Here is a 26015-nt window from a genome sequence, read left to right as displayed (position 1 = left end):
GAGCGGTGGCAGGCTTGACAGACGGAGGCAGGAGGACCAGAAGTGCAAGATCATCTGGGGCTCTTTAGGGAGCTCGAGGTCAGCTGGGCTGTGTGAGACCCAGTCTCTACACAGTAAAGTAACAGTGTGGACCGAAAGTGAGTGTAAGGATTGTGTCAGTGGCTCAGGGGACAGAGTGCTTGCTTGTGTGACATCTGGAGTTTGAATCCCCAGGGCCCATGTGAACCTGGCAAGCATGCATGGAGGCCTGCCTGTAATTCTAGGGCTCAGGGGGCAGAGATGAAGAACCCCTAAGCAAGCTAGGTAGCCAGACTGGCCATATTTGGATTCAAGTAAGAGACTGTGCCTCATGCTAACTTTAGGCATGTTCATGTACGTGCACAAAGGAATATGAACACCCATACACACATACGTTACACACACACTTAGATTCATGAGAAAAAATTTAAAACGTCACACAGCAAAACTACACAATTGAAAAAGGAGAATTGGAAAAAAAAAAAAAAAAAAAAAAAAGATACCTGGCTGACTTTCTACTATAATCCTAATCCTCAAAATGCCGAGGCAGGAGGATCGCTTCAAGTTTGAGACTATTCTGAACCATTGCATAAGACTCTGTCGTGGTAGAGTAAAAGAGAGGGTGGGGTGGTATCTGGGGGTTAATTTGAGCTTTGGCACCTTGCTGGGTACGCCCACTTCCTAGGGCCTCTGCTTTATTGTTTAGGAAATTCTGTTGCATTTTAATGCATGTATCCATATGTGTGATGTGGTATGTGTGTGGTGCGTAATGTGGCATGTGTGTATATATGGTGTATGTGTGGTAGGTGTGTGATATGGGGGATGATGTGTGTGTATGTATAGTGTGTATGTGTAACATACTGTTTGTGTGCGTGTGTGTGTGTGTGTGTGTGTAGTGTGTGTGTGTGTGTGTGTGTGTGTGTGTGTGTGTATGTAGGAGGACAACCTGTGGAATCAGTTCTCTCCTACTCTGAGTTCCCCAGGATCAAACTCAGGTTAGTAGGCTCAGCAGTAGGTACCTTTACCCATTGAGCTTTCCAGCCCCCAGAGCCTCTGTTTTAAATCTCACATAGTGAGCAGGCATCATTAGTGGCACGGACATGCAGAACCCCTGGCCCAAACCAGACATACTGAGGCCAACTGCAGCTCGCAGCAGGATCCCATGGTAGACCTTGACACTCTCAAGTCTGAACCACCCTGCTGTTTACAAACCTCTGCCTCAAGGCTGAGAATCCATCCCTGTGGAGGATAAAGAAAATAAGTGGAGTTTTTTTATTTGTTCCATTTTTTTTTTCTGGATGGTTGAAGGGCTTGGACCCAGGGCCTTGGTGAGTGCTATATCCCCAGCCTTCTATTAACTTGTAAAATATTTGAGATATCTCACTAAGTTGTCCGACAGTGCTTGAGTTATTCGGGAAGCCCAAGGCCTTGAACTTTTTGATCCGTCTGCCTTGGTCTCCTGACTAGCTAGGTTTACAGGCTTGCATTAACAGGCCTGTGTCAACAAGAGTGCTTTGTAAACTATAAAGTACATCACATCCCAAGGATTGAAGGGGCAGAGGTGTGGGGGGGGTATTTGCTTCTGTGTCTAGATGCTGTCTCTAGACCCAACCCTGCCTACCCACTCGGAAACTGGCTGACTGTCTACTCCATGCTGGCTCCAAGATCTGAGTGGGTTGGGAAGAGCTGTCAAACTGATAGGGGCCCCCGGGCCTGAGCCATGGCTGCTCTTTTCGACGCAGGAAGGACCTGGCCCTGCCAGGCTTGGTGTCCCTGAATAGGCAAGGCGGCAATGTCCTCTAAAGCCTGAAAGGCTGGCCTGAGAGTCTTCCTCTCTCCTCCATTTGTATAGCCAGTCTCCTGTTTCTCCTCATAGCTCCTGGGGGTGGGGGGTGGGGGCTGCCGGCTGTGGGAGCTGCTGAGGAGGCAATGCATGAGTCAGAACCAGGCACATAATTGTGGTGCCCCAGATCCCACCAGCCCTCCCCTGGCTTCCTGGGAAGAACAGCTGGGTCTCACGGCTCCCGAGGAAGCAGGAAGATCTGTGTCCCAGCATAGCTGCACCTGCGGCCTCTTCTCTCGGGGTCTGGCAAGGGGCATGGGTGTTCAATGGGCAGGCTCTCTGGGTTTGGCCTTGCAGGAATGGAAGTGGGGCCATGTGTCCTTGTCTCAGGGCCCAGGATTTGATCAGCTACCAACTTTATGGCTCCCCTAGTTCTCCTTGGACTAGGGGCTTACCCACCCATCAGCAGGTCCACCTTCAGCACAGCATGGGGGAGGGGGCAGCACCAGGGCATGGTTCATTAAAGCTAGCCGTGGAGCTGAAGGCTCTCAGTGAGTTTGTTGCCTTGTCTCCTCAGCTCTTCGACTGGTGACATCACCGTCTCTGTGGACAGGATACCCCTGGAGTGCAGCCCATAGCCGGACCTTCTTCCAGGTAAAGAGAGAAAATGAAGTGGGGTGAGGGAAAGGAAGTAGAAACAGACTACAGAGAACAGCCCCCTCCCTGGTCTGCTGTGGACACAATGTCTGTGTCTCCCTTGGGGAAGAACTCTACAGCTTGTGAAGAGAATCAGAAGAAACAGGATGGTTGTCCCATTTATGGAGAAAGGAAGCCCAGTGGCAGGAAAATGTACAGGGTCTGCATTCTAGGTCTTGAGTGATGGAGTAGCTCACATGATCCTTGTAACAGCCCGTGAGGTTGATGCCATTATTCCTGTGTTATAAATCAGAAAACTGAAGCATTAGGTCGCCTGCCCAGTTAACTAAGTAGGAAATCTGGTGTTTGGACCTAAGCACTGCAGGCTTGTGTGCAGCCGCTGTGCACAGCCTCTGGATAGCTCGTGTTAGCTGTTCCTTTGAATTCCACTCTGGGGCTTTTAATGGGATCATGGCTTCAGAGAAGAGTCGTCTGGACTGAGAGCCTAGAGAAGGCTGTGCTTTAGTCAAGGGAATGAATGGCAAATAGTGGGTCTGAGGGCCTGCTCCATAGAGCCACCCAGAACCCTGAGGTGGGCCTGCTGACTCTGGGAATTTCTTCCTCCACAGTCAAGCAAGGCTCTCCCAAATCAACCGAAAGGACGCTGGACCTTTGAACAAGGTGAAGACAGGCTTAGGCCTCATGGTCTGAGACGCGCCTAGGCAGAGAGAGACTGCTTCTCTGCAGAATGCAGTGGGGAAGAGAGAGACAGCAACAATGGGGGAAGGGTGGGGGAGGGGCAGGAAGGAGCGGGATGGGGGAGGGGATAGCAGGGGAGAGGGTCCTGCGCACAGTCTGAGGTCACCCTCCCCAGACCTGGTACAGAAGCTAAGCTTAAGAAAAAATTGTCGGAGAAAAGTGCCTAATGTGAGGTTTGGGGCTTTTCTTTTTTTCATTGTTTTGTTTTGTTTTTGTTTTTGCAATGTAATTACTTTCCTGTAAGTCAGGAAACAACTATTATTCCTCAAGGGCAGAATTCAGCTTAGACTCAGGAACAGCTCTGTAGCGGTGTGATTTATTTATTTAGAGACAGAATCTTGTTGTGTAGCCCAGGCTAGCCTTGAACTCTATCTGCCTGAGCTGAGATTATATTTGTGAGCCACCACACCTGCTGGTTGTGTGATTTTAAAAGCTCTGTCTTTTTCTCTTCTTGTTTTGCACATTTAACTAGTTTTATTTTCCACTGAAAAACACATAGGCATCTCTTTGATGCCTAACCCAGTGTGTGATAACCAAGTCCTCCGACACAGTGACTCCTTGGCAGGAAGACATCTGTGGTGTCTTATCATGTGTCCCTATTATGGGGTTCAGGGTGGCAGACACTTGGGGCTTCAGATAAGTGGCCACCGGAGTCTGGAGTCTGGACAGAAGTAGCTGATGACCAAGCACTGAGGTCTGTAATGGCTCTCCAGGGCTTGGCCGGTCCATGTGAGCCCAAAGGCTGAGGCCATGGCTTGGGGACAGGGTGGCTCATCCAGGGCTTGCACAGGCTGGCCTGTTAGCGGGATTAAAAGCTGGGGAGAGAGGCAGGGCACAGAATGGTCAGCACTTGCCTCCTGCCTGGTGTGGGGAGGAGGGGATGGAGACTTCCCAGTTGGTAGACTGGAGGGAAGGAAACAGGAGAGGTGCCCTTAAATGGGGGGACTTGCTTCTCTCTCCATCCTGGACCGGACTGGAGAAGCTGTGTAAGAACTCTGCCAGTTTCTGTAAGTAAATCATTGCTCTGCATTCCTTTAAGGGACAAAACCTAGGTAGAGAGAGTTTACAAGGCTCAAATCTCTGCCAGAACTAGCTTCCCTCCCCTCCCCCACATCATGCCAGAGGTTCCCTTTCTCAGGGTCCCAGAGGGAGGCCAGCCGAGCCCTGTGACTGAATCTCTAGGTTGTTGAGCAAAGCCCTGGACATCCACCAGAGAGTAGATGAGAGGGTGGTGAGTCAGACCATTCTAACACACATACACACACACACACACACACACATACACACACATACACACACATACACACACATACACACACATACACACACACATACACACACATACACACACATACACACATACACACACATACACACACATACACACACACATACACACACACATTCACACACACACACACACACACACACACACACACACGATAGCCCTCAAGACTCAGCCAAAGGTCTTCAGGATGCTTACAGGTTATGATTGTTCAGGGAGAACCTGGCAGTGCTCCTGAGAGAGGGGAGCCATGACGGGGGCGGGAACTCTTCCTAGGACAATCTTCCTGCAGTTTTGATGGTTTGGTGAGACTGCCCTGGTTTCCAGAGAGTTAGGACAACCATACGAGCCTGTCCGTAGGCACTAGTAGCTGCACAGGGCGGTCTGTGTGGAGGAGACAACACTACGACTGTGTGGTCCTGATATTTTGTGACTTCCTGGTCCTGAAATCCTAATCAGCTTGCTCTAGAATTCTCTGGTTGTGGGCATCTTGGGGGAAGTGATTTTTAAAAGCATTTACTTATTCATGTATTTATTTTAAGACAGAGGCTTGGTATGTAGTTAAGGCTGGCCTTAAACTCATGTTCTTTCTGTCCTGACCTCCTGGGAGCTCGGATATGCTCGGCCGAGCGAGCTGATGTTGAGATTGGTACGGGGCATACAAGGCCTGAAGTCTATGTTTTGTTTTGTTGTGAGATTTATTTATGTATTTTACTGTATATAAGTACACTGTCAGTGTCTTCAGAAGAGGGCATCGGATTTCATTACAGATGGTTGTGAGCCCCCATGCGGTTGCTGGGAATTGAATTCAATGGAATTCTGGAAGAACAGTCAGTGTTTTTAACCGCTGAGCCATCTCTCCAGTCCGGAAGTCTATGGTTTTGTGAAGAAAAACTCTGCTTTTTGGATAGGGCTAGTCATTCTTCTATTGAGATAGCGTCTCACTAGGTAACTGGCTGGCCTAGAACTCACTATGCAGACCAAACTGGCTATGAACTCACATTAGTCTACTTGCCTCTACCTCTGCTTCCCAAGTGCTGGGATTAAAGGTGTGTGCCTGGCAGGGCTGGCCACTCCTGGTGACTCTGTGCTTGTGGCTTGTAGCAAAGGTTTTCAGCCTTCCTAATGCTGAAACCCTGTAGTATTGTTCCTCATATTGTGGTGACCCCTAACTAAAAAAATTATTTCCGTTGCTACTTCATAGCTGTCATTTTGTTACTGTTACAACTCATGATGTAAATATTTTTTGGAGATAAGAGACTTGTCAGAGGGGTTGTGGCCCACGGGTTAAGAGCTGCTGACCTAGAAAGTCAGCTCGCTACAGTCTTTGGGTCCCAAGAGAATCCAAGGGGTCTAGGCAAGTACTTGAGCCTGTCAAACCCACGGCCTTGAATGTCTCCCAAACACGAAGTTTTATCTTTCAAGCCCTTGCCTGAGGGAGAAGGCTCTGCAGACACACGCTCCTCTGCCCACTGCCAAAGTTCAGAATCTCTGACTCCCAGCATCCGAGGCCCCAGGAGGCTTCCTGTCCCTCTCACTAATGAGATCTGTGAGATGAACATCGCCGTGAGACCTGGGAAGTTGGTGAGACACCTCACCAGGATGATGCACTATGTGTTTGTGATCGGAGCTGCTTTTGCTACACTGAAGGCATCTTGAGGGAAGGAGGGCCATAGTGATATTTCTCTTGCTGTCTAAAGTCACGCCTGACCCCAGTGGAAGCCTCTAAAATTCCAGTGACAGAGCTCAGAACCTGAGGGCAGGCTGAGACCCCAGGAGAAAGCCACCCTTATCTGGAACAAAAGGGGCAGGGGAGAAGAATGCCTCAGGAGCTGGGAAAACTGGATCACTCGGAGGCACACACGTAGATAGGAAAGCCTGGCCTTCCTTGGCCTGGAGGTGCACACATGTGGGAAGACCTGCCTTCCTTGGCCTCCAGTTCTTTCCCAGAAGAGCCAGGAATCTCCCATGACAGAAGAGTTGAGTAAACTCATAGCATTACCATGCAGAAGATTCTTAATGACCCTAATTATGGCATGATTAGTTCTTTGGGGGTCTGGCTCACAGCCCTCCCCGACTCAGATACTTCTCCCCAAAACAGAGCAGGCGTGAAGGGGTGGAGCCTACCTGGCCTTTTCTTTCTTTTTTTCTTTTTTCTTTTTTTTCTTTAAACTTGGAAGGCCTCCCATGTGCTTCTGCCAGGTTCTGCCAGGTTCCACAGGCCTCTGCCTGCCAGGTAATCCCACTGCCACTGCCTGGGGGACTTAGATTTCCTTCCTGCCATAGGTCTAGTTACTTTGCTATTCATTCACCAGAACTTAGGGCTGTCTCTGAGATCCAGAGAGGCAGAGCATCTCACCCACGATCACACAGGAGGACGGTGACAACTCACTGCTCTTCATGGGGGTCATCTGATGAAGCCAGGCCATGGGAACCTAGGGCCACCTCAGGTAGAGAGCTGGCTGGTAGGCTTCAGGTTGCTGTGGTTGGGCTTTTCAAAGCCTCCAGGCACGAGAACTTCCAGAGTCACGTGGCTCTTCACATTCAGGCTTAGCCTAGGGAATAGAGGGGCTCTTCCTCCATTCACCGGAAGAATGCTTTACCCTGGGGATGAAGAAAAAGCTGGTCACTGAAGAGCGTTAGGAATTGAGTGCTGAAGACATCTCTGGAGCGTCTCTGCCCCCCAACGATCTCAGTAAGAAAGCAAGGACAGAGATGTGGTCACACAGAAAATGAAGGTGGCCAAGCTTAACCACAGACCACCAGCGCTGGAGTAGATGCAGCCAAGGCCAAGGAGGAAATTTTTCCTCATGTGTCCTTCCTTCCCTAGGGCCTGGCAGCCCATAGAGAAGGCCAGGCCCCACCCCCAGCCCTGGCACCCTCACGAGTTTCCTCTTCTAGTTCCTGGCCTTGGGCGTTCCTGATGCCAACCAAAACACAGTGCTCTGCGCTGGGAGGCACAGGCTGCTGTGTCCTGTGGTGACAGGGATATAAACAGGAATAGACTGAGAACTGGCCCACCCTAAGGGCTACTGCAGAGGTAACCTGGATCTGGGGACTACTGCGAATGTAGCCTGGGTTGTAGTTAGCACCTAGATTTTAGTTGGGCTCTTCTGAGATTGTCTGTATGAGTTTCATCACACAGACACACACACACACACACACACACAGAGACACATACACACACACACACACACACACACACACACACACAAGAGAGTGATTAATATTCATCCTAGCCCTTAGAGAAGTTAGTTGTAAAGTTTAGTTTCCTCTTGCCCTCCTCTCCTCACACTATTTAGTGTGTGTTCTTTGTTACTCTGTTTTGTGTTACTATGTTACATGTGGGACAGTTGATGAATGAGTGTGGCTACATTGTTACTGATCAGAGTGAGGGTTTGCATGGTCTGGCCTCCCGGATTGGACTGGTGGAGCGTTCCTGGGTCATTGAGAATAGGGTGGTTGCTTTAATCTCCCTGCGTTCCCCTCTGAGCCCCGGCAAGCCCTGATCTTTCTGATCTATTTTTTGCCTGTTCTAGAATGTCTCAGGGGAAAAAAAAAAAAAAAAGCCTTCTGTCACCCACCACTATGCTTCCAAGTTTCCTCTTGTCCTTCTGTGGCTTGCTAATTCTTTCTTGGAGACAGAGTCTCACAGTGTAGTTCTCCAGGGCTGGAATTCTAGGTCCCTGCCAGCATACCCAGGTTGCTCTTTTCTTTTTATTATTAAATAATATTCCATGTGTGGTGCACCATCCTCAGCCTGCTCCTCTCAGACAGTTTTCTCTTACCTCATGGTGCCCTTCACATCACCTAACAGGGACCATCTCTCTGGTGTTTGCCACAGGACTCTTCAGGCCCCTTGTGTCCAGGATGTCCGCCACGCACCCTTTAATCCTCATCCCCATGAGCCTGCGATATCGGACATCAGGCAGGTCAGCATGAAGGACAGTTGTCGTTGTAACCAGCAGCAGTTATATTGTCCCTGTGCTGGCCGTCTTGCTGTTTCTCCGGCACATTTGTCCAGTGCTTAAAACCTGCTAAGAGTTGGGGTAACTGTGAACACCTGTGTCCCCGTAAAGGGTTTGTGTTGCAAATATAGAACTATTTCAGTCAATCTGAGCAGAAGACAGGACAGTGCTCAGAACTGGGGTGTACCAGAGACCCCAGCCTGGGCAGAAATGGAGGGGACCAGGTACGCAGGAACCTTCGGTTACAGTTGTTTTCAGACCTGGGCAAACAAAAAGGAAACAGTTTTATGATAAAGATACAAATCATCTATTTCATTATTGTCGTTCCTTTGTTTTTGTTTTGTGTTCTGTTTATTTGTTTGTTTGTTTGAGACAGGATCTCAATTATGAATCTCTGGCTGGGATGGAATTTGATACGTAGACCAGGCTAGCTTGGAACTCACAGAGGTCTACTTGCCTTGGGCTCCTGAGTACAGAAGTTTTTAAAAATGCATTAAAAAAGCCCAGCCTTGTTTAATTTTTGCCTAGAACTTTGTAGACCAGGTCTCCTAAGTGATGTAATTACAGGAATGAGCCACTGTGCCTGGCACAACTTGACTTTTGCTTTTTGTTTTTGTTTTTGTTTCTTGAGACAGTGTCTCACTATGTAGCTCTGGCTGTCCTGGAACTTACTGTGCAGACCAGGCTGACCTCAAACTCAGAGATCCTCCTTCCTCTGCTTCCTGAACACTGGAATTAAAGGCATGCACCACTACACCTGGCTATGACGTGCCTATTTAAAGAGCACAGTTCAGTGGGCTCATCATCACATAAATATTACCACTAATTCTTACCATTTTCATTACTTCCAGAAGCAGCTCCAGACTCACAGTCAGATGCTCCGCCCTCTCTAATCCTCCTAACCCTGGTGTCCATTAATCTATCTGTCTTTTTGCCTTGGCTAGTCTTAGAAATAGTCACATAACAAGTAGTCTTTTAAACTGGCTTCCTATACTTAGGGTCGATTCTCAAGATTCATTGTGTATCAAGCACCCATGTTTTACTCTCTTTTGGGTGTGTGTATGTCCTTATTTAGGTACCAACATCCTGTTTTTGAGACAGGGTCTCTCACTTGGCCAGCAAATCACCAATTAGGTTAGACTGACTGGCCATCGAGCCACAGAGTTCTGCATGTCTCCCCCTCCCCAGAGCTGGGATTCTAAGTGCATACAACACTGCTTCTGTGTGTGTGTGTGTGTGTGTGAGAGAGAGAGAGAGAGAGAGACAGAGACAGAGACAGAGACAGAGACAGAGAGAGAGAGATGGTATGTGTGTGTGTGTGTGTGAGATGTGGTGTGTATGATTGTGGTATATGTATTTGATATGGTGTGTGAGTGTGTGATATGGTATATGTGTGTGATATGTATAATGTGTGTGTGAGATGTGGTGTGTATAATGTGTTATGTGTGTGAGAGAGAGACATGGTGTGTGTGTGTGAGTGATGTGGTGTGTGTGTGATATGTGTAATGTATGTGTAAGATGTGGTATATATAATGTGGTATATGTGTGTGATATGATGTGTGTGTGTGTGCATGTATGATTCTCACTGTACCTGTGAGGTCAGAGGAAAACTGGTGGGAGTCAGTTCTCTCCTTACCATGTGGGTTCCTATGGTCAGATCCTCAGGCTCAGAGACAACTGAGTGGTCTCACTGTCTCATATGCCCAGCTTGTTTTTTCTTACAACTTTATTTAAAAAAGAGATACATGTACAGATTTTTTAAAGCATTTTGGCATAAAACTATATGAATATATTTTTGTCAGTCAGTACTTAATTCTTTTAGAGGTTTGATAGTATGCATTGAAATCTTACTAGTTACCATAAGCATAAAGTACATGTAGAACAGAACGTAACATGGAAACAGTCAGAGTTTTCTTGGTGTGCATAGATTAGACATAATGATTTTTAAATACCAAAAAATTGCCACAAGGCTATCTTCTTAGCTCTTGAATTATTAATGATTTAAGGCCCAAGTGTACCATACTTTTTTACTTTTTTTTTTTTTTTTTTTTTTTTTTTTTTTTTTTTTTGAGCTTCCTATGGGCTGTGAGTTGTTTCTGGGGCTAGTATCCAATTATCAGTGACTGCATATTATGTCTGTTCTTTTGTGACTGGGATACCTCACTCAGGATGATATTCTCTAGATGCATCCATTTTCCTAGGAATTTCATACATAAAGTCATTGTTTCTAATAGCTGAGTAGTACTTCATTGTGTAAATATACCACAGTTTTTGTATCCATTCATCTACTGAAGGACATCTGGGTTCTTTCCAGCTTCTGGATATTATAAATAGGGCTGCTATGAACAATGTGGTGCATGTATCTTTGTTGTATATTGGAGCATCTCTGGGGTATATGCCCAGAAGTGGAATAACTGGGTCTTTGGTTAGGCCCAGCTTTTTTTATGTGGGTTCTGGGGATCAAACTCAGGTCCTTGTGCTTACATGGGAAACACTTTGTCTACTAGGCTGTCACACACCTCCCTGCTTTGTATTGCAGACACAAGCACTTTTCTCTGTTGTCTGGCTATTCCCAGTTCTGTAGCATTGAAACAAGGCTGACAGAGGAGGGGTCATGACTTGCAAAGTCATGTAGCAAGTCTACTGAGGGAGACCACACAACAGCCCAGGCCTTCACATCTCAGAAAAGAGATGGGGCATCATCACGGTCTGAGGCCTGGTTGGCTTGACAGCTAGTCATCATAGACAGGAGGAGTGGGGACATATGCCAGGCACCTTCCGGGAGGTTAAGATGACAGAGGTCCTTGGAAGTGGGCATGCATACCCACCTACCTGGGCTCCATAGCAGGCACTTTCTACATGGTAGCATGGAGAGTCCCTGTAAGACCAGAAGGCTATTGAAGTTGAGTCAGGTGTTGAGACAGCACCCCTGAGGGACTGGGCTGGGGAGACGCCTCTCTCGTTCCCGAACGGGCAGAGGCTCTTGGCAGGGCATTTTTTAGGCACTTGGCTGGTATGAACAGTCTTAGGAATTGGCTTGAAGAAATCATTGTTGCCGAGTGGTGCCATTAGCACTGCTGGAAGGGGAGGGTGGTGACAGGCTGGGGGACAGGTGGAAAGAGCTCTGTCTGTGAAAAATGAACCAAGTATCAGCTGCCCGGTTTCTGGGCCACAACTCCGAGCAGAACTGGATTCTCCTCTGTCCAGCAAGCTTCTGGAACATTCTCTTCTCACTGCTCTGGGCTGGTCTCTAGGGAGATGGGAGGATATGGGGATAATCAGTTGCTACACGAGGGAGGTACAAATGTGAGCAGAACTCTAGCTGAGCCAGGGTTTAGGGGAGGCTCTCTGGAGACTACCGGGGTTAGGAGGAGCAAACCAGACGGGACAGAGGGCAGGCTGGATTGGCAGGGAAGGTCCTAGTCACGGGGCTGGTGAAAGTGCGCCCAGCTTTAGTAGGGTTTTGACAGTAGGGTGGTTGGGACGGGGGGGGGGGGGGGGGGCTGGCTAGGGCATCAGAAGCTAGAAGACCTGAGAGGCAGGCAGTGGGATAGAGCTGGGTTTGCAGGGCCTGGGAGGCAAGAGCCACTGACTGTCATCAGAGGCAGAGACAAAGTGGCCTCGGTCACAGACTCAAGTCACCTGGTTACTGAAACTGGGAGGTGATGAGATGACCCCTGTTGGGGACACACAGAGGGAATAGAATGAATCTTTCAGCCATGGACAGAATAAACATTTACCCCAAGCCAGGGGGAAGCCCAAACACAGAATCACTGAATTCTTCCCTGCTGTCTTCTCAGTTAGAGCTCTTACATGCTTGTGGGGAATGGAGTGAGGGGATTGGGAGTCCTGGCCATGCTCCTGCATCCACCTGCTGGGCTTTGCAAAGAGGTACCCCTCCTCCACCCCAGCCTAGCAGTCAATGGAGTCGGCCCCATAATCTCCAAAGCAAAGCCTGCTGGATATCTAGAGACTGAAGCCCAGGGAAGAGGCCGGAGTGGCCCAGCCACGGAGTAAGTCCGTGTCCGGGGCTTCTTTGTACATTGTAGTTGCCACTTCCCTTCTGGGAGGCAGGGGCAGATGTGGCGGCTGATGTGATAGTGGAGACCGTAATGCTGGAGATTCCATGGGTGAGCTCTGCCTTCCTGCCTGTGGCTTCCATTTCTACCGTCTCTGGAAAACTGAGCATGTGGGGGCATATTTGTGGGGGCCAGCCTGTATTTTGTATTGGGAGGTAAACGTAGGTAAAAGTCTTCCAAGTGATGCAGGTTTTGAAGCCATGAAGGCGTCATGGAGGGTAGTCGGGGCGTGGCACTGTGTAGTAGGTCTGGAGAGAGGCCATTGGTGAAGGCGCAGCCTTCGTCACAGTCAGGATGTCAGGCTTGGGGAAGGGCTGCTTCCCTTTAGCACCCACAGGGAAGTGAGTGGTGTCCAGACATGGGGCACTGAGTTATTTACACTGTTGGAGCTTGGTTTTGCTTTGGCTTGACTGTGATCATTTCCTCTTGGATTAATTGTTCCTGCCCTGGAGTGTGACCCAGGAGCTGTACGCTGGAATAAGCCCTTTCCTCCCCAAGCCGCTTTTCGTTATGGTGTCTTTTTTATTTGTTTATTTATTCTGCCAGAGCAACAGAAGCCCTAGGACACCTTCACTTAGAGGCTGGCATCTGAGAGTCAAACACACACTGTCTCCAGCAAGCAGCCCTGAGTCCTCCTGTCCCTGGAAAAATATCCCTGCCACTCCTATCTCCTTCCATGGTGGGCTCACTCAAAGCCCCAGCTTAGGGGCAGCAGAGGCAGCCAGGTGGCAAAGGGAATCTGCACACGCCCCCTTCCTCTAAAGAGCCAGACAGGAAGAATTTTGAACTCTGTGGGCCATATGGCCCCTGTTGCAGCCCACTTGGCCTACAGTTCTAGTTAAAGAAACCACGAACTGTTCGCGCAGAGAGAGGCCAAGTGTGACTGTATTCAATAGAGCTTTATTTATGGATGCTGGGATTTGGCTTTCATAGAATTTTTATGTGTCACACGATATTCTTGTTTTAAGTTCATTCTCCCAGTGGTTTAAAAATACATAAAACATTCTTAGATTTCAAGCTGTACAAAAAAAAAAGTAGGAAACAGGTCAGATTTGGCAAACCAGTGACTATGGTTGCCAAGTCGTGGGTTAGAATAAGGTCCCCTGGAGCCAGACTGCCTGGGTATAATTTTTAGCTTTGCTCTGTGACCTTTGTGAGGGGCTGAGTCTTTCCAAACTTCAGATTTCTAATGTATAAAATGGGGAGGGCCAAGATAATGCATTGGAAAGGTAAAAGGGTATGTCCCTTTGGAAAAATAAGTTTAGTATTTATTTCAAGTGCTTACCAAAGGTCAATCACAAGAATTACTATCGACCCCCAAAGTTTGTATCCAAGGGAAATGGAAATACATGTCCACACAAAAACAAGCAAAAACTGGCAATAACCTAGTGTCCTACAACTTATTAGTGGAATAGTATATGTATATGTATACGTATATGTATACGTATACGATGTATCTGGGAGTGGTGGTTTGAGCTTGTAATTTTGGCACTTGAGAGACTGGTCAGGAGTCCAAGGACAGCCTAGGATACTTATTAAGTTCAAGAGCAACCTCGGCTACATGAGGCCTTGTCTCAGAAAAGGAGAAAATGAGCTTTGATGCCTGCTATGGCATGGATAAACCTTGGAGATATTTTGCTAAATAAAAGCAGCATTGTTCAAAGGGCCATGGATTCCAAGATGGGAAACCTCTGGAACTGATAAATCGAGTCACAGAAATTGGCATGGTAGGGTGGGAGAGGGGGAATGATGGTGCCAATGTTGGCGGGCGTTGGGGTGGTCGTTGGTATGGCACAAGTGCTGTGGTGTTGGGTAGTAGTGGTTAGGGGCTAAGCAGAGCTTCTCGGATACACACTGGACACCACAGTGGGTGGTGAAATTTACAGATGCCAAGTGTTTTTTGATAAGAAGAGGACACTGCTTCCTTCCCGAGGATGCTGGCAGCACAGTGCAAGGGAGGCATGAGTTTGGGCCCCACCGTCTCAGGATCTAGTGGGGGACTTACGGCTTTGCGTATTAGAGCAACAGAGCAGGGTGGAAGACTGAATGACACTGGGGTCCCCTGGTCACATCTGATCAGCACCAGCCCTGGGAGGCTGAGACCTGGGGGGCAGAATGGGGTCCAGACTGATAAGTAGCACTTGGAAGAAGCAATTCAACCCTCAAGGTGCCTCTGGCTGCCCTATGTCTCTACAGTCCCCATTGTGCCCAATGCTCCCCAGGCCTGGAATGCCTGGGGTGCAGACCCTCCTCAGCTGCCCTCAAGCTAGGCACTGCCTCTTCTCTTTTAGGACGGGGTGCCTGCCACTTTAGGGGCCTTTGATGCCACTTTAATGAAGCATGAACATGTGGGGCACTTCCCAGTTCCTGCCTACCTCAGTCCCTCCATGCCTGTCAGTGTTTATGATAATGGATTTTGTAGAATGTTTATTTTGAAAGTCTGCTATTGCCGGGCTCTGTTCCAGTTATGGGGGAGACAGTAGAGAATTAAAAAGACAAAACTCCTCGTCTTAGAGGAGCTTCCAGTGGGGTAGGCAGACGAACAAAACAAGCAGACACATTATATTTAACAATCGGGCTGAGAGGATAAAGCTGGGAACAGGAAAGGGAACTTGGAGAGTGGGGGAGGGGCTGCAGGTCCGCAGAAGGCCATCTGGAAAAGTCTTACGACCCCTCCCCTTGGGTAGGATGGTGCATACCATCAACCCCAGTGCTTGGGAGGCTGGGGTATCAAAAGTCCTAGACAGCAAAGAGCTGAGAGAGAAGGAAAAAGAAAGAGGGGCCGTGAAGGTTTCCAATGGAGGTGAAAAGAGAACTATGCTAGGTAAGGTTAGCAAACACTGAAGACCGTAGTGTGTCCAGAGGGGAAGAGGCCGGAGGATGAGTCGACAGGGACACCTAGGACTCCCAGAAGGGCTTCCAGAGAGGATGACCTCCCCAACCTAGGCTGGGGTGACTTGTGCAGGAATAGCTTCTCATGCTTGCCTGTGCTTTCTCCTACAGCATCAGCCAGGGGTCTCCATGGGCGCTTGAGGCCAGGCACCAGGGCCTCGGGCACGAGCATGGTGAGGCACCAGCCCCTGCAGTACTACGAGCCCCAACTGTGCCTCTCGTGCCTCACGGGCATCTATGGCTGCCGCTGGAAGCGCTACCAACGCTCGCACGATGACACCACGCCGGTGAGCTTCCCTGGGATGGAGTCAGAGGCATCCAGTGATGGACCCAGGAGCCGAGGGAAACCAGGGCTCAGCTGTCTCTGTGTTGTTCTGGGCAGGCAGAACCCTTCCGGGGTTCAGTTTCTTCCTCGGGAAAACTGGGCCGTAGTGATTTCAGAAGCCCCTGGCCAGGTGGTATGGATAGGAAAGGGCTTGTCTGTGTGGATGTAGATGCTTATTAACTGGCTTCCGGTAGTGATAGGGACAGCCACTCCAGGGGCCTGCGCAGGAAGGAGTCTCTCTCTCTCTCTCTCTCTCTCTCTCTCTCTGTGTGTGTGTGTGTGTGTGTGTGTGTGTGTGACCTAAGAAGGATCACTTCAAGAAAAACAGACACATTTCCCATAGGTCTGAAAGGCTAGGTAGCAATGTCAGGAGGGAAAGGGGGTGGGGTCTGGCCATCCTGGAGCCTAGGTGCTGATGGGGCCATTGCCTGGGACCAGGGCCCAGTCACCTGAGCTGCCAGCTTGCCAGGGCCAGCAGCAGGTGCTAAGCTGGATAAAGAGGCCTTAGTACTGGCTTCCCGGCCAGACCGAACTGCACTCCTGTCCCCAGGGCGCTATCAGCTGGTGGATCTAGTTTCTTCTCTGAAGGAACCCAATTCCTCTGTGGTGTTTATCTAAAAGCTTTGCTGCCGGGAGAACAGCTTTTCTCCTCCCTCCTGCTTGTCTGAACAAAGAAGCCAGCCTCTGAATTCACCAGCCCCAAGCAGGCTGTAGGGTCAAGGATGCAGCTGAGCTGAGCTGAGCTGAGGTCGGAGGCTCAGTCAGGCATTGTGGGGGCGAGGGGGGGGACACTTGTCTACCTGCCTGCTCCTCAGAGCCTAGGCTATGACTTCCATGAGGAGATGGACTATCAGGGTGAACCCAGAACAGATTCCTTATGGTGTCCTCACTCCCAGCACAGAGGAGGAAACATGACTAAACAAAGCAAGGGTAAGGAAGAAGAAGGGGCAAGCCACAGAGTAGCAGGGATGGAGCCCACCTCCCACTGTAGCCACAGCTGGGCTGGCATCCTGGGTACTATGTGGTGTGGCCATTGTCTCTTGGATAGATAGGATTTGTCTGTCAGGGAGAGACACAGGCCAGAGCTGACCGATGAAGGGTTCATGGGTGTCTCTTCACTAGTAGCCAGTGTCTGTAAGCTATGTACCTGGGAGGGAGAGGTGGTAACATACCCTCTCATGGGCCAACATTCGAGGCAGGGTTGTTGAGTGATCAGCATCTGTGGGAAGACATTAGGACAGGTCGTTCCAGGTGCTAAGACTCAGCTGCTATGTCACTGAGTGGGAAGTGGCCAGATGAGTGACTTCAGGACTATGGGCCACCCACTTTATTCCATAGCAGCCGGCCTCCCTAAGGCTGGTACCCTACCTGCCCTGTGGATCAGTGCTGCGCTGACAGGCTCCACTCCTCTTGCACCCATGGGTCATGGAGAAGCAGAGGCCAGGGGCTAGAGCAAGATCATCAGCAGAGTTGGGGGTGGAAAGCAGTTGAGGAATGACCAAGCTTTTAATAGAAAGGCAACCGGCCAGGCAGCCTTCCTAGGCCATGAGTCAGAGAGGAAAGGGGCTTGCCCGAGGAATGCGAGGTAGTGACTCGGAGCCTCGATGGTTCGATGGTTCGGGCTATGGGGACACCAGAGTCTGGGGGGTTGGGTATGAAGCTGAAACCGAAGGAGCAGCAGAGATGTCAGTGTGTTCTGTATCTGCAGATGGCTGAACTCACCTCAGGGGACCCCGAAGTCAGCTGATGCCGAGCCCCTGAGGCTCATAGCCTGCTTCCTCTCCTAGTCAAATGAATGTTCTTTCTCTCCTTCTCGCTCCTCTCTCCCGAGCCTCCTCTGTCACAGATGGTGGCAGTGGTGACGAGGCTGCGCTGAGCGCTCTTGCCAGGCACAGTAAAGGGCACAGAGGTCTGTGGACTCAGACGGCTGGTGCAGGCTGGGCAGAGAGCTCAGATGGTAGGGTGCTCGCCCTGGGTTTGTTTCCCAGCACTGGGTAAACCAGGCATGTGAGTACATGGTGTATGTGTGATCTACTCAGGGGCAGAAACAGGGGGATCAGAATTTCAAGGTCTTCCTCAGACACTTAGAGAGTTCCAAGCTAACTAAAACGCAGCTGGTGTAGAGCAGGGGCTCTCATCCTGGAGCTAGGAAATTAGGCAGATAGTCATGGTAGGAGTTAACATTCTAGAGCACCCACTGTGCACTCGGGGAGCAAATTATTTACAAACAATGCCTGGTTAATTGTTTCAACAATCCCTGCTGGTCACATTTAATTGTGCACCCATTTCACAGATGGAGAAATTCAGACACAGAGCAGCTGTGCGGTCAGGACAGGTCTGCAGCTGCCTAGTTGCTGCAGGGGCTGGAGGCTACAGAAAGATGGCTTGCCTTGGTACATAGATAATGAAAGCTCAAGGAGAATGGGGCTCAGAGTCAGGAAATTGTGGCTGAGGAGCAGGGGTCTGCGGCGAGGCAGGGTTGCTCTCTGATGCCAGGCTGGGATCTTGGCAGACCAGACTGGCTTCCAAGCAGGCCCTGGGGATGAGCAAGATCACAGTGCTTGGGAGGGAACTCCTGCATGAAGGGCATGCTCCGCCCACCCACGTCCGGCTCGGTACCACTCCCAAAGCCTTTGTTCACAGGGCACACCATATAGAAGCAGGAAGCTGGGAGCTGCACTGGGTCTCCTGCCCCTGACTGAGGGTGTGGAGCTGCATGGCTGAAGGAGTCTCACACGACAGCAAGGAAGGGAAGCAGAGCTTTTTATAACTGGGGATAATTAATTGGCTGTTGTTTGCGAGTCATTACTTTAATACTGCCAATTAAGGACTCAGCGACACAGTACTGTTCTGGTTGTCCCTGGCTCTCCCACCTCTGGCGAACTCGCCCCCATCCCTGCTCACCCTCAAGTCCCTGGGTCCCCTGAAGGCAGCAGTGTCAAAACCAACTTCCATACTGAGAGGGATTTAGGTCAGAGAGGCCTGAAGGAGCTTCCCAGCCAGACACCAACAGACAGAGTATGGTAATCAGCTGTCGTGCACATCCGTTCTAAACTTGCTTTTTAAACAGCTTGTTATGACCTTAATTGATCCCTCCTAGCTTGTAAATGGGGCTCCAAGAAGAATGATTGATACTCACCGAGGGGCCATTGGCACAGTGTACACCCCCAGCTCACAGCTGTATCTTCTCCCCTCTCCGACCTCCAGCGTGCTAGGCATCTATGCATTCAATCAACAAACCCATTCTGGTACATGCTCACAAATCACAGTTGTGTCTGACCTGGTTCTCTCCTCCCGTGAAAGAGAGCCCAGGCTGCGAAGGGTCAGGGGACAGATATGAATAGACATCCAGGAAAATCACAGCCAGGACCAGGGAATGCTGGGAGTGGTGGTAAGTGTATGCAGCAGGGTATCTGTTGCTACTGACTCATATGTGGGAGCTGAAAAGCATTGCACCTCATCTGGTGAAGGGAAAATAGGTTACTGGGAGGCCTGAGCCTGCAGCCTTACAGAGCAGCTCTGGCCTTAGCCTTGGGCTAAGCTATGCAAAGGTCCCAAGTGTTAAATTACACAGAGTACCCCACAGCCCTTGAGAGGCGAGCCAGGGAGCCAGAAGAGTTCGGGGAGGTGACGTACATGCAAGAACACACGTGTGCTCGTACACACATGCACATGAGCAAAGGTGTAGGCAAGGGAAGGAATGTCATAGGCACCTTGGAGGGAAGCTGGAGGCCATTCTAGAGATGGCAGACTGTGCTGTGAGGATGTGAATGACCCTTTGGAAATGGCCGGACAAGTTAGTGTCCTCAGGTCCAGGGGCCTCCCTCCTGGGGTGGGTGAGCGCTTCTCTTGCCACTAAGGTCTGCTGCCTCTCCCCCTCCCCTTCTCCACAAGCTGTGCTGACCATGCCCAGCTGAGTCGAGCGGCTTCTCTGTATCCTGAGCACCTGGTCCTCCGGCCACAGTGATATGGCTCCCGCTGTCCCCTCACTTAACTCAGATCTTTCCACCAAACCAAGCTGCCACTCTCCTTCCTTGTCATGTGGCTCTCACAACCACAACCCTTTGGCCCAGCGCTAGCTATAAGGAGCAGGATTTTCTGAGCCTCCCAGTGGACTCGAGGCCTGGCTCAGGCCTGGCGAGGTGTGCTAAGAGGAACACAGGACAGACAACGGCTTGGCCAGACTACAGCGACTGAGGAAGTTGCCTGGGGGATGTGCCTGGCATTTTGCCGACCACTGTTGAGGTGGAACCTCTAAACCCTTGAGTGATGGGGTCTGGAGAAGCAAGATTATGATAAAGGGCCTGCTCTATTCTCTCTCTGGCTGTGGTCCGCAGGGGAGGATGCTGACTCAAACCTCGGGTCTTCCCAGGCCACCCTTGAAACTGAGATTGGCTTGTTTCACAGGTGGACAAGAAGGGGAATTCCCAGCTTCCTGTCCTAGCAGCCTGTGGTTTGAGTCTTGGATGGGTTTTTGTAGAGGAAGAAAGACCGCAGGGTTGTCTTGGTGATGAAGCCCCTTAGAGCAGATTTCAGGCTGTGGTTAGATTCAGCTCCACACGAACGGGCAGTCCTGGCCAGAACTCCATCTATCTAACTCTCTAACTCTATCCTTCCTTCTGATAGTGCTCAGGCCCTCAGACCAGCCCTAGGTCTCTCAGCCTCAGCTTGCTTGCCAGTTAAATGGGGTATTAGGTGGCAGGTACCCATATGCGTCCTGTCTATCTATGTAAGAAGAGACCCTGCTGTAACCTTGGAAAAAAGTGTGCCTTTCCTACAGGTGTCCCATATGGCATTCACCTTTCCGTGGCTGTAGGGACAGACCCTGAAGGATTGGGAATGGTCCTCTGGGCCTCACCTTTACTTCTGCAGTGGAGTGGTATGGAGGAGACTAGGAGAGGACTTCTTGGCATCTTTCACCTGCTCTGGGAAGGAGGCTGGCAGGACCTGGGCCCGAGTAGGTAGAGGCTGGACCACCTCTTAAGGAGGGTATGTGAACTATTCCAGCGTGGGTCTGTACACCGAGTGGGCCTGGGGGGTGCTCAGTGGGTTATACGCAGGGTCCTCAGGCTCTCCTGTGCCTGAGGGGGTGACAGGAGAAAAGAGGGGTTGCAAGCTGGGCCTGATCTCTTCCTTTCACCTAATGAGCTGCTCTGAGGGCACCCTGGCAGAAGCGAGGACAGACAGAAGCCTAATTGCCCAGCCTTCTGTAGCCCGGAGAAATAAATCCAGCCGCTTAGGCTGCCAGGAACTGGCTGGCAGTGGGATTCTAATAATCCCCTCCCAACTCTGTCCTAATGCCGCTGTCTGTCTCAACCCTGCCTGGCTGCCCCTCCCCCAAATCTCCTGGACCAAAGCCAGCATAATCCTGCCAGGGCATGCCCATCTCTGCCTCCTAGGAGCTCCTGCCCACACTACCCCCATCCCTCATTTGGAGTCAAGTGGAACACGGGACAGGAGTGTCACTGGATGCTGAGGTGCACATAGCCCTGGGAATCCAGCCACAGGAGGTTTGGGGACAGTCAAGCCAAAGGAAAGTCTGCTCAAGGCAGAGCCACACACCGGAATAGATTCCAGATAGATTGAGATGCATTTTCCCTGTTCTTAGACGTTTCTTCTATCCGGAAAGCATGGAGAAATTGTTGGGAAAGCCGGACAGTCTGGAAGGACACTCTAGGCAGGCTCTGGAGACCCTCCTGGGGTACTGGCGTGCAGAAGGGTGGGCGGGACTCTGAGTGAGGTGAGGCCGTGCATTCCCTGCTGTAACTATGACTTAAGTGTAGTGTCTGTGCTCAGACGCTTTCCTCAAGCGCAGGGGCGGCATCAAAGAAAGTACAAGGGGTAGACCTGACTCCGTGAAAATCTAAATGGGGGTTCTGAAGTGTAGCTCAGCAGGCAGAGTGCTTGCCTGGCAGCTATGTGCCAGTTTTGGTGGGCTTGATGTTCACACTTCTAACACCATGTAATCTCAGCGTGTGGGAGGTAGAGTCAGGAGGGTCAGAAGTTAGGAATCATCCTTAGCTTAAAAAATAAGAGGTGAGCGAGATACCAAACAGGTACAGGCACTTGTCACCCAACCTACAGTGGAAGGAGAGAGCCGACTGCCAAAATTTGTGCCATGTGCATGCCTGTGTGTGTGTGTGTGTGTGTGTGTGTGTGTGTGTTTGCATGTGCTGGTTGGTTGAGATAGGATTTCTCTGTGTAATAGCCTTGGCTGTCCTAGAACCGTGAGATCCACTTGCTTCTGCCCTCCGAGTGCTGGGATTAAAGGCATGGACCACCACTGCCCAGTAATACATTTTTTAAAAATAAAAATGGTCATTAAGAGGAGACATCGTTTCCCTGAATGAGACCTGACTATTGCGTGTTCGTATCATCCGCTCCTTCCTGCCAAGATGGAGGCTCTGCAGCCCTGTCCTTGCAGCAAGAAGCCTTTTCTTCCATCCCTCTTTCCTCCTCCAGAAAGCCCTCCGTGTCCTCCTCCCATAGCAGATAGTAAAACCCACGGTCCTCTGTGCTTTTGGTTCTTGCTCTCACTCGTGCCCAGGACTGGAGTGTCCCTGGTCACTGCTGGATCTCCACAGAGAAAGGCTCAGCAGCCCTGAGAGGAGAGACGGGAAGAGTGACGTGGCGAGGGTGGGGCTTGGTATGGGGTGTGAGGTAGGGGGCTTTTCAGAGCGGATGTCCGTGTGTCCCTACCCCAGGTGCCGCATTCTCCACTGTTCTGCAGTTCCTTGCAGGTTCCTAGCCCCATGGCCATGCTTCTGGGCCACCCTTTACCTTGGTTCTTAGTTTCTCCATTTCTTTAGCGATTGGGGTGAGATGGTGAAACCCGAAATTCTTTCACCTGTTTCTTCTGTGGCCAGACAAGGATCATTACATGTCCTGGCCCTTATTTCCTTGAGACAGTTGAGGACCACAGAGGACTCAGACATGGTGGCTGGCTCTGGCTGACCGGTGGTGTTTGTTCTTTGTGACCTTTGACCTGCTGCTCTCCCTGTCTGAGCCTCAGTTTCCTGACACGATCCCACCTGTTCTGCGGAACTGTGGGAGTAGAAGGTAGAGAGCCATATCCCCAAGAGCCCCCTCCCCCCAGGCCTCTGTCTCCCAACTCGAAGGCTGCAGCCTGTGTGTGAGGCAGGGGTTGATCAGCATCTTGCCATGGGCTTGTCAGGGTCAGCCTCCCGCCCTTTGGCCTGCTCCTGGGGCCCATAGTCTAAAGCCTGCTGAGCCAGGCTGCATCTCCGTGTCTGGCTGCCCACCCTGGGCCAGGTGCGGGCGATGCTGTCCTCAGCAGCTAGAGGAAGGCTCGGTGCGGAGCTTGGGAGGGTGAAGGCTTCGTTGCTGTCTTCACATAATTAAAGGGCTGTCAGACGCGCATGGTAATTATAGGAACCATGGTGGATCTGGCGACGTACAGCTTACATGTGTAATGGCTGGGCCCTGGCAGCTTTTCCTGTGAGCTGGTGATGATGTCATCTCTATGAAAAGGAAGGAAGCTGAGGGTTGAGGTGCTGAATGCCTGGCCCACAGCCACACAGCCGGTGGGTAGAGGGTTGGAATTAAAGCCCAACTGTGATATATTCTCTCTCTCTCTTCTCTCTCTCTCTCTCTCTCTGTGTGTGTGTGTGTGTGTGTTTCTGTCTCTCTGTGTCTCTGTCTCTCTGTGTCTCTGTCTCTCTTTCTCCTTCTCTCACCATTTGACCCCAGTATTGTTTGGCCCCTTTGGCTGGCTTGCTCGCATGGTTTTCATCTAAGTGGACGTTTTAACTTCTCTGGTTGGAGGTATGAAGGCAGGAGGGAAGGGACCTAAGGGAACAGCTTCCCTGCCTGCCTAGTGGCACACTGAAGAAGAGCTCTCCGTGCCCCGTGTGACACACTATACCTGCCCTCATTCTAAAAGCAGAAAGCCAGCGTTCACAGAGGTTGGGTGTCTCCAAGGCTACTCCACTCTGACTGTCCCAGGATTCAAACCCAGCATGGCTGAGTGTCAGAGTCCAACTGCTGGTCAGGATGAGAGATCTGAGACAGCAGAGAGCTTTGGGGGCTCTCCCTGGGGCTGCCTGAGCTGGGGTAGGTCGACCTCCTACCCTGCCCTGGTCTGGGGGAAGTATACAGGAAGCAGGAACTGAGTGAGACCTCTCAGGCTCTAGTGCCTATGAATCTGAGGTTTCCACGTTGCCCGTGTGGGGCCTATAGCTCCTGTCAAGCACTGTGAGATTGTGGAGTTCAGAAGCCGGGTGGGCTCCGTTCTGTTTGACTGTACCAGCATCGATGGGCAGCCGTATACGTCCTGGTGGCAGCTGCAGGTGCTCATGCTTTCTGTGTCCATCAGAGCTTGGCTGCTAATGAGCTCTTTCCGTGAGTGTGGTTGTGGAGTGCGAGAGTGCTCTGCTGTGGGCGTGGAAGGTGGGGGCAGGACCTTCCACAGGACACAGACTGGGTGGATAACCTGCTCATCGACAGGAGGTAGGAAGGAGGAACCATGACCTTTGGTGAAATTAGCCCCGTGGCCCTGACTGCCACACAAGGAAGGCCAGGGCGAGATTGGGAGGAGATGAGAAGGGAGGCTGGAGTCTTAGGGATCCTCTGTTAATTATCAGCCATCAGCCTCCACCCCACAGAGTACTGCCTGACCAGGCAGGGCTCCTTCCCAACCCAGATGCCTCCTTCTCCACGTGGCAGACTCCAACACAGGCCTCCTGCTACCTGCCACTGTATGATCATTGGAACAACCAATCAAAAAAGGGGCCTCCCCTCAGTGCGGGCCTCCAACTGCCGGGTACTAAGAAGGAAACACAGTTTCTTTCCTTCAGTGGGCCCCTGGGCCTGAGGCTAGTCTGCTACCCCACCCCCAACCCCCAGACTAGTAGTCTGCTAGTCTGAACCCAGGCTCCTCAATTCATCCTTTCCTGGCTCCTCACACCGTATCAGAGTACCACCTTGTGTCCCAGTGTGCAGGTAGGCCCTTGGGACCCAGGCCACACTTCTTTCCCCCAAGAAACACACTACCTAGTCAGCAAGCCTTCCCTTATCTCACACCTACTGTGGGCCACTGGAAGCTTACTACTTACAGAGCCCATCTGAGGTAAGCTTAGCATTCCCATCCTATAGGTGAGGACTCCAGGCTCTGAGGGCAAACCTCAGCCTACACTGCAGGGCTGGAGATCAAACACCCTTATCTCTGAAGCTGCTAGCAGCTGGAAAGCAGGTTGCTGGGTGCCAAGAGTCAGCACAGGCAGAGGTGGGAGGTTGCTGTTGGGTGCTACGGGGACACAAAGGTGTCCCCAGGAGCCAGAGGTTAGGCCCGGAGGTTACAGCCCGCAGAAAGGGAAGGGTGAACAGACCCTTGGCAGGGCTTGGCATACAGAATCCCAGATGGGTAGGGCGGGTTCAGAAGAGCATCTCAAAACTCCTGGGCTCCACATTTCTCCTCTGCTCGGTGACCTTTGGCCCGTGTGGAACCATTGACTGTCATGGTAAACTATGCTTGCATGGTAACTGCCTCGAATGGTAGGGCTCAGTAGCTCACCCATAGGTGGTGCGGTGGTCCTTCTCTTTCTGAATCATCACATGCTGCAACATATTCCTATAAATTTGGAGAGGCAGAAGGTGGGGCCTCACGGTCCTCCGGTGTGGCCTTTGAGGTTGGTGAGGCAGCAAGCCCTCTGCGCATCACAGGAGCTACCCAGACCCATTCGCTAATGGGCAGAGCAGGCCTAGGCATTTCCCCTTGGTAACTCTCCCTGACAAAGCCATTAGCGACCCTGGGAACCTCTTTATCAGGGAAAGGCCACTTCCTCTCTCTCTCTCCTCGCCTTCCTTCCCCGTCCTCTCTCTTCTAATCCCTGCTTTTCAGTTTTTTCCTCTGATTGTTCTTAGTATAACGATGGGCCTCTCTCCCTCCCCATCCATCGGCTGCCTGTGGCCTAATGACCTCCAGCTTCTAAAGGACCCTAGTGACTATGTTCCCAGCCCTAGCTTCTGAAAATGAGGTTCCTAGTTTCTGGTTTCCGAGGTCCTGCCCCTCCCACCACGCCCCGGCGCCTTGTCTACTTATCGTTGGCTCTGACCTGGTCCGTTTCCAGCTGCCAAGAGCCTGCCAGCCCTCCTATGTGCCTTGTTCTGCCTTACCACCCCACGTTGATACGGCCAAGGGAGCCCACCTGCCCCAGCCTGTGCCACCTGCAGCCTTGGCCTCCTGGCTTCTTATCAGTAATGTCCTGGGCTTGAGTCACACCTGTGGCAGATCCCCTGCCCTCTCCACAAC

The 26015-nt window shown here is 51.0% G+C and overlaps 1 protein-coding gene across 2 annotated transcripts in view; it reads left to right on the top strand.

Annotated features, from left to right (window-relative positions):
* Positions 1-26015, top strand: part of GDPD5 (glycerophosphodiester phosphodiesterase domain containing 5) — a 76145-nt gene that overhangs the window by 26995 nt on the left and 23135 nt on the right. For both annotated transcript variants that reach the window (XM_080913155.1, XM_080913154.1), the window contains exons 2-3: positions 2379-2455; positions 15532-15707. In XM_080913155.1, the coding sequence (XP_080769281.1) occupies positions 15591-15707 (117 nt within the window). In that variant the 5' untranslated portion in view covers positions 2379-2455; positions 15532-15590. The remainder of the gene's footprint in view (positions 1-2378; positions 2456-15531; positions 15708-26015) is intronic.

This window comes from Micromys minutus (genome assembly GCF_963924665.1).
Source record: "Micromys minutus genome assembly, chromosome: 2".
NCBI lineage: Eukaryota > Metazoa > Chordata > Mammalia > Rodentia > Muridae > Micromys > Micromys minutus.
Note: the sequence above shows the minus strand (reverse complement) of the source record. Positions and strands in the feature narration are given on the sequence as shown.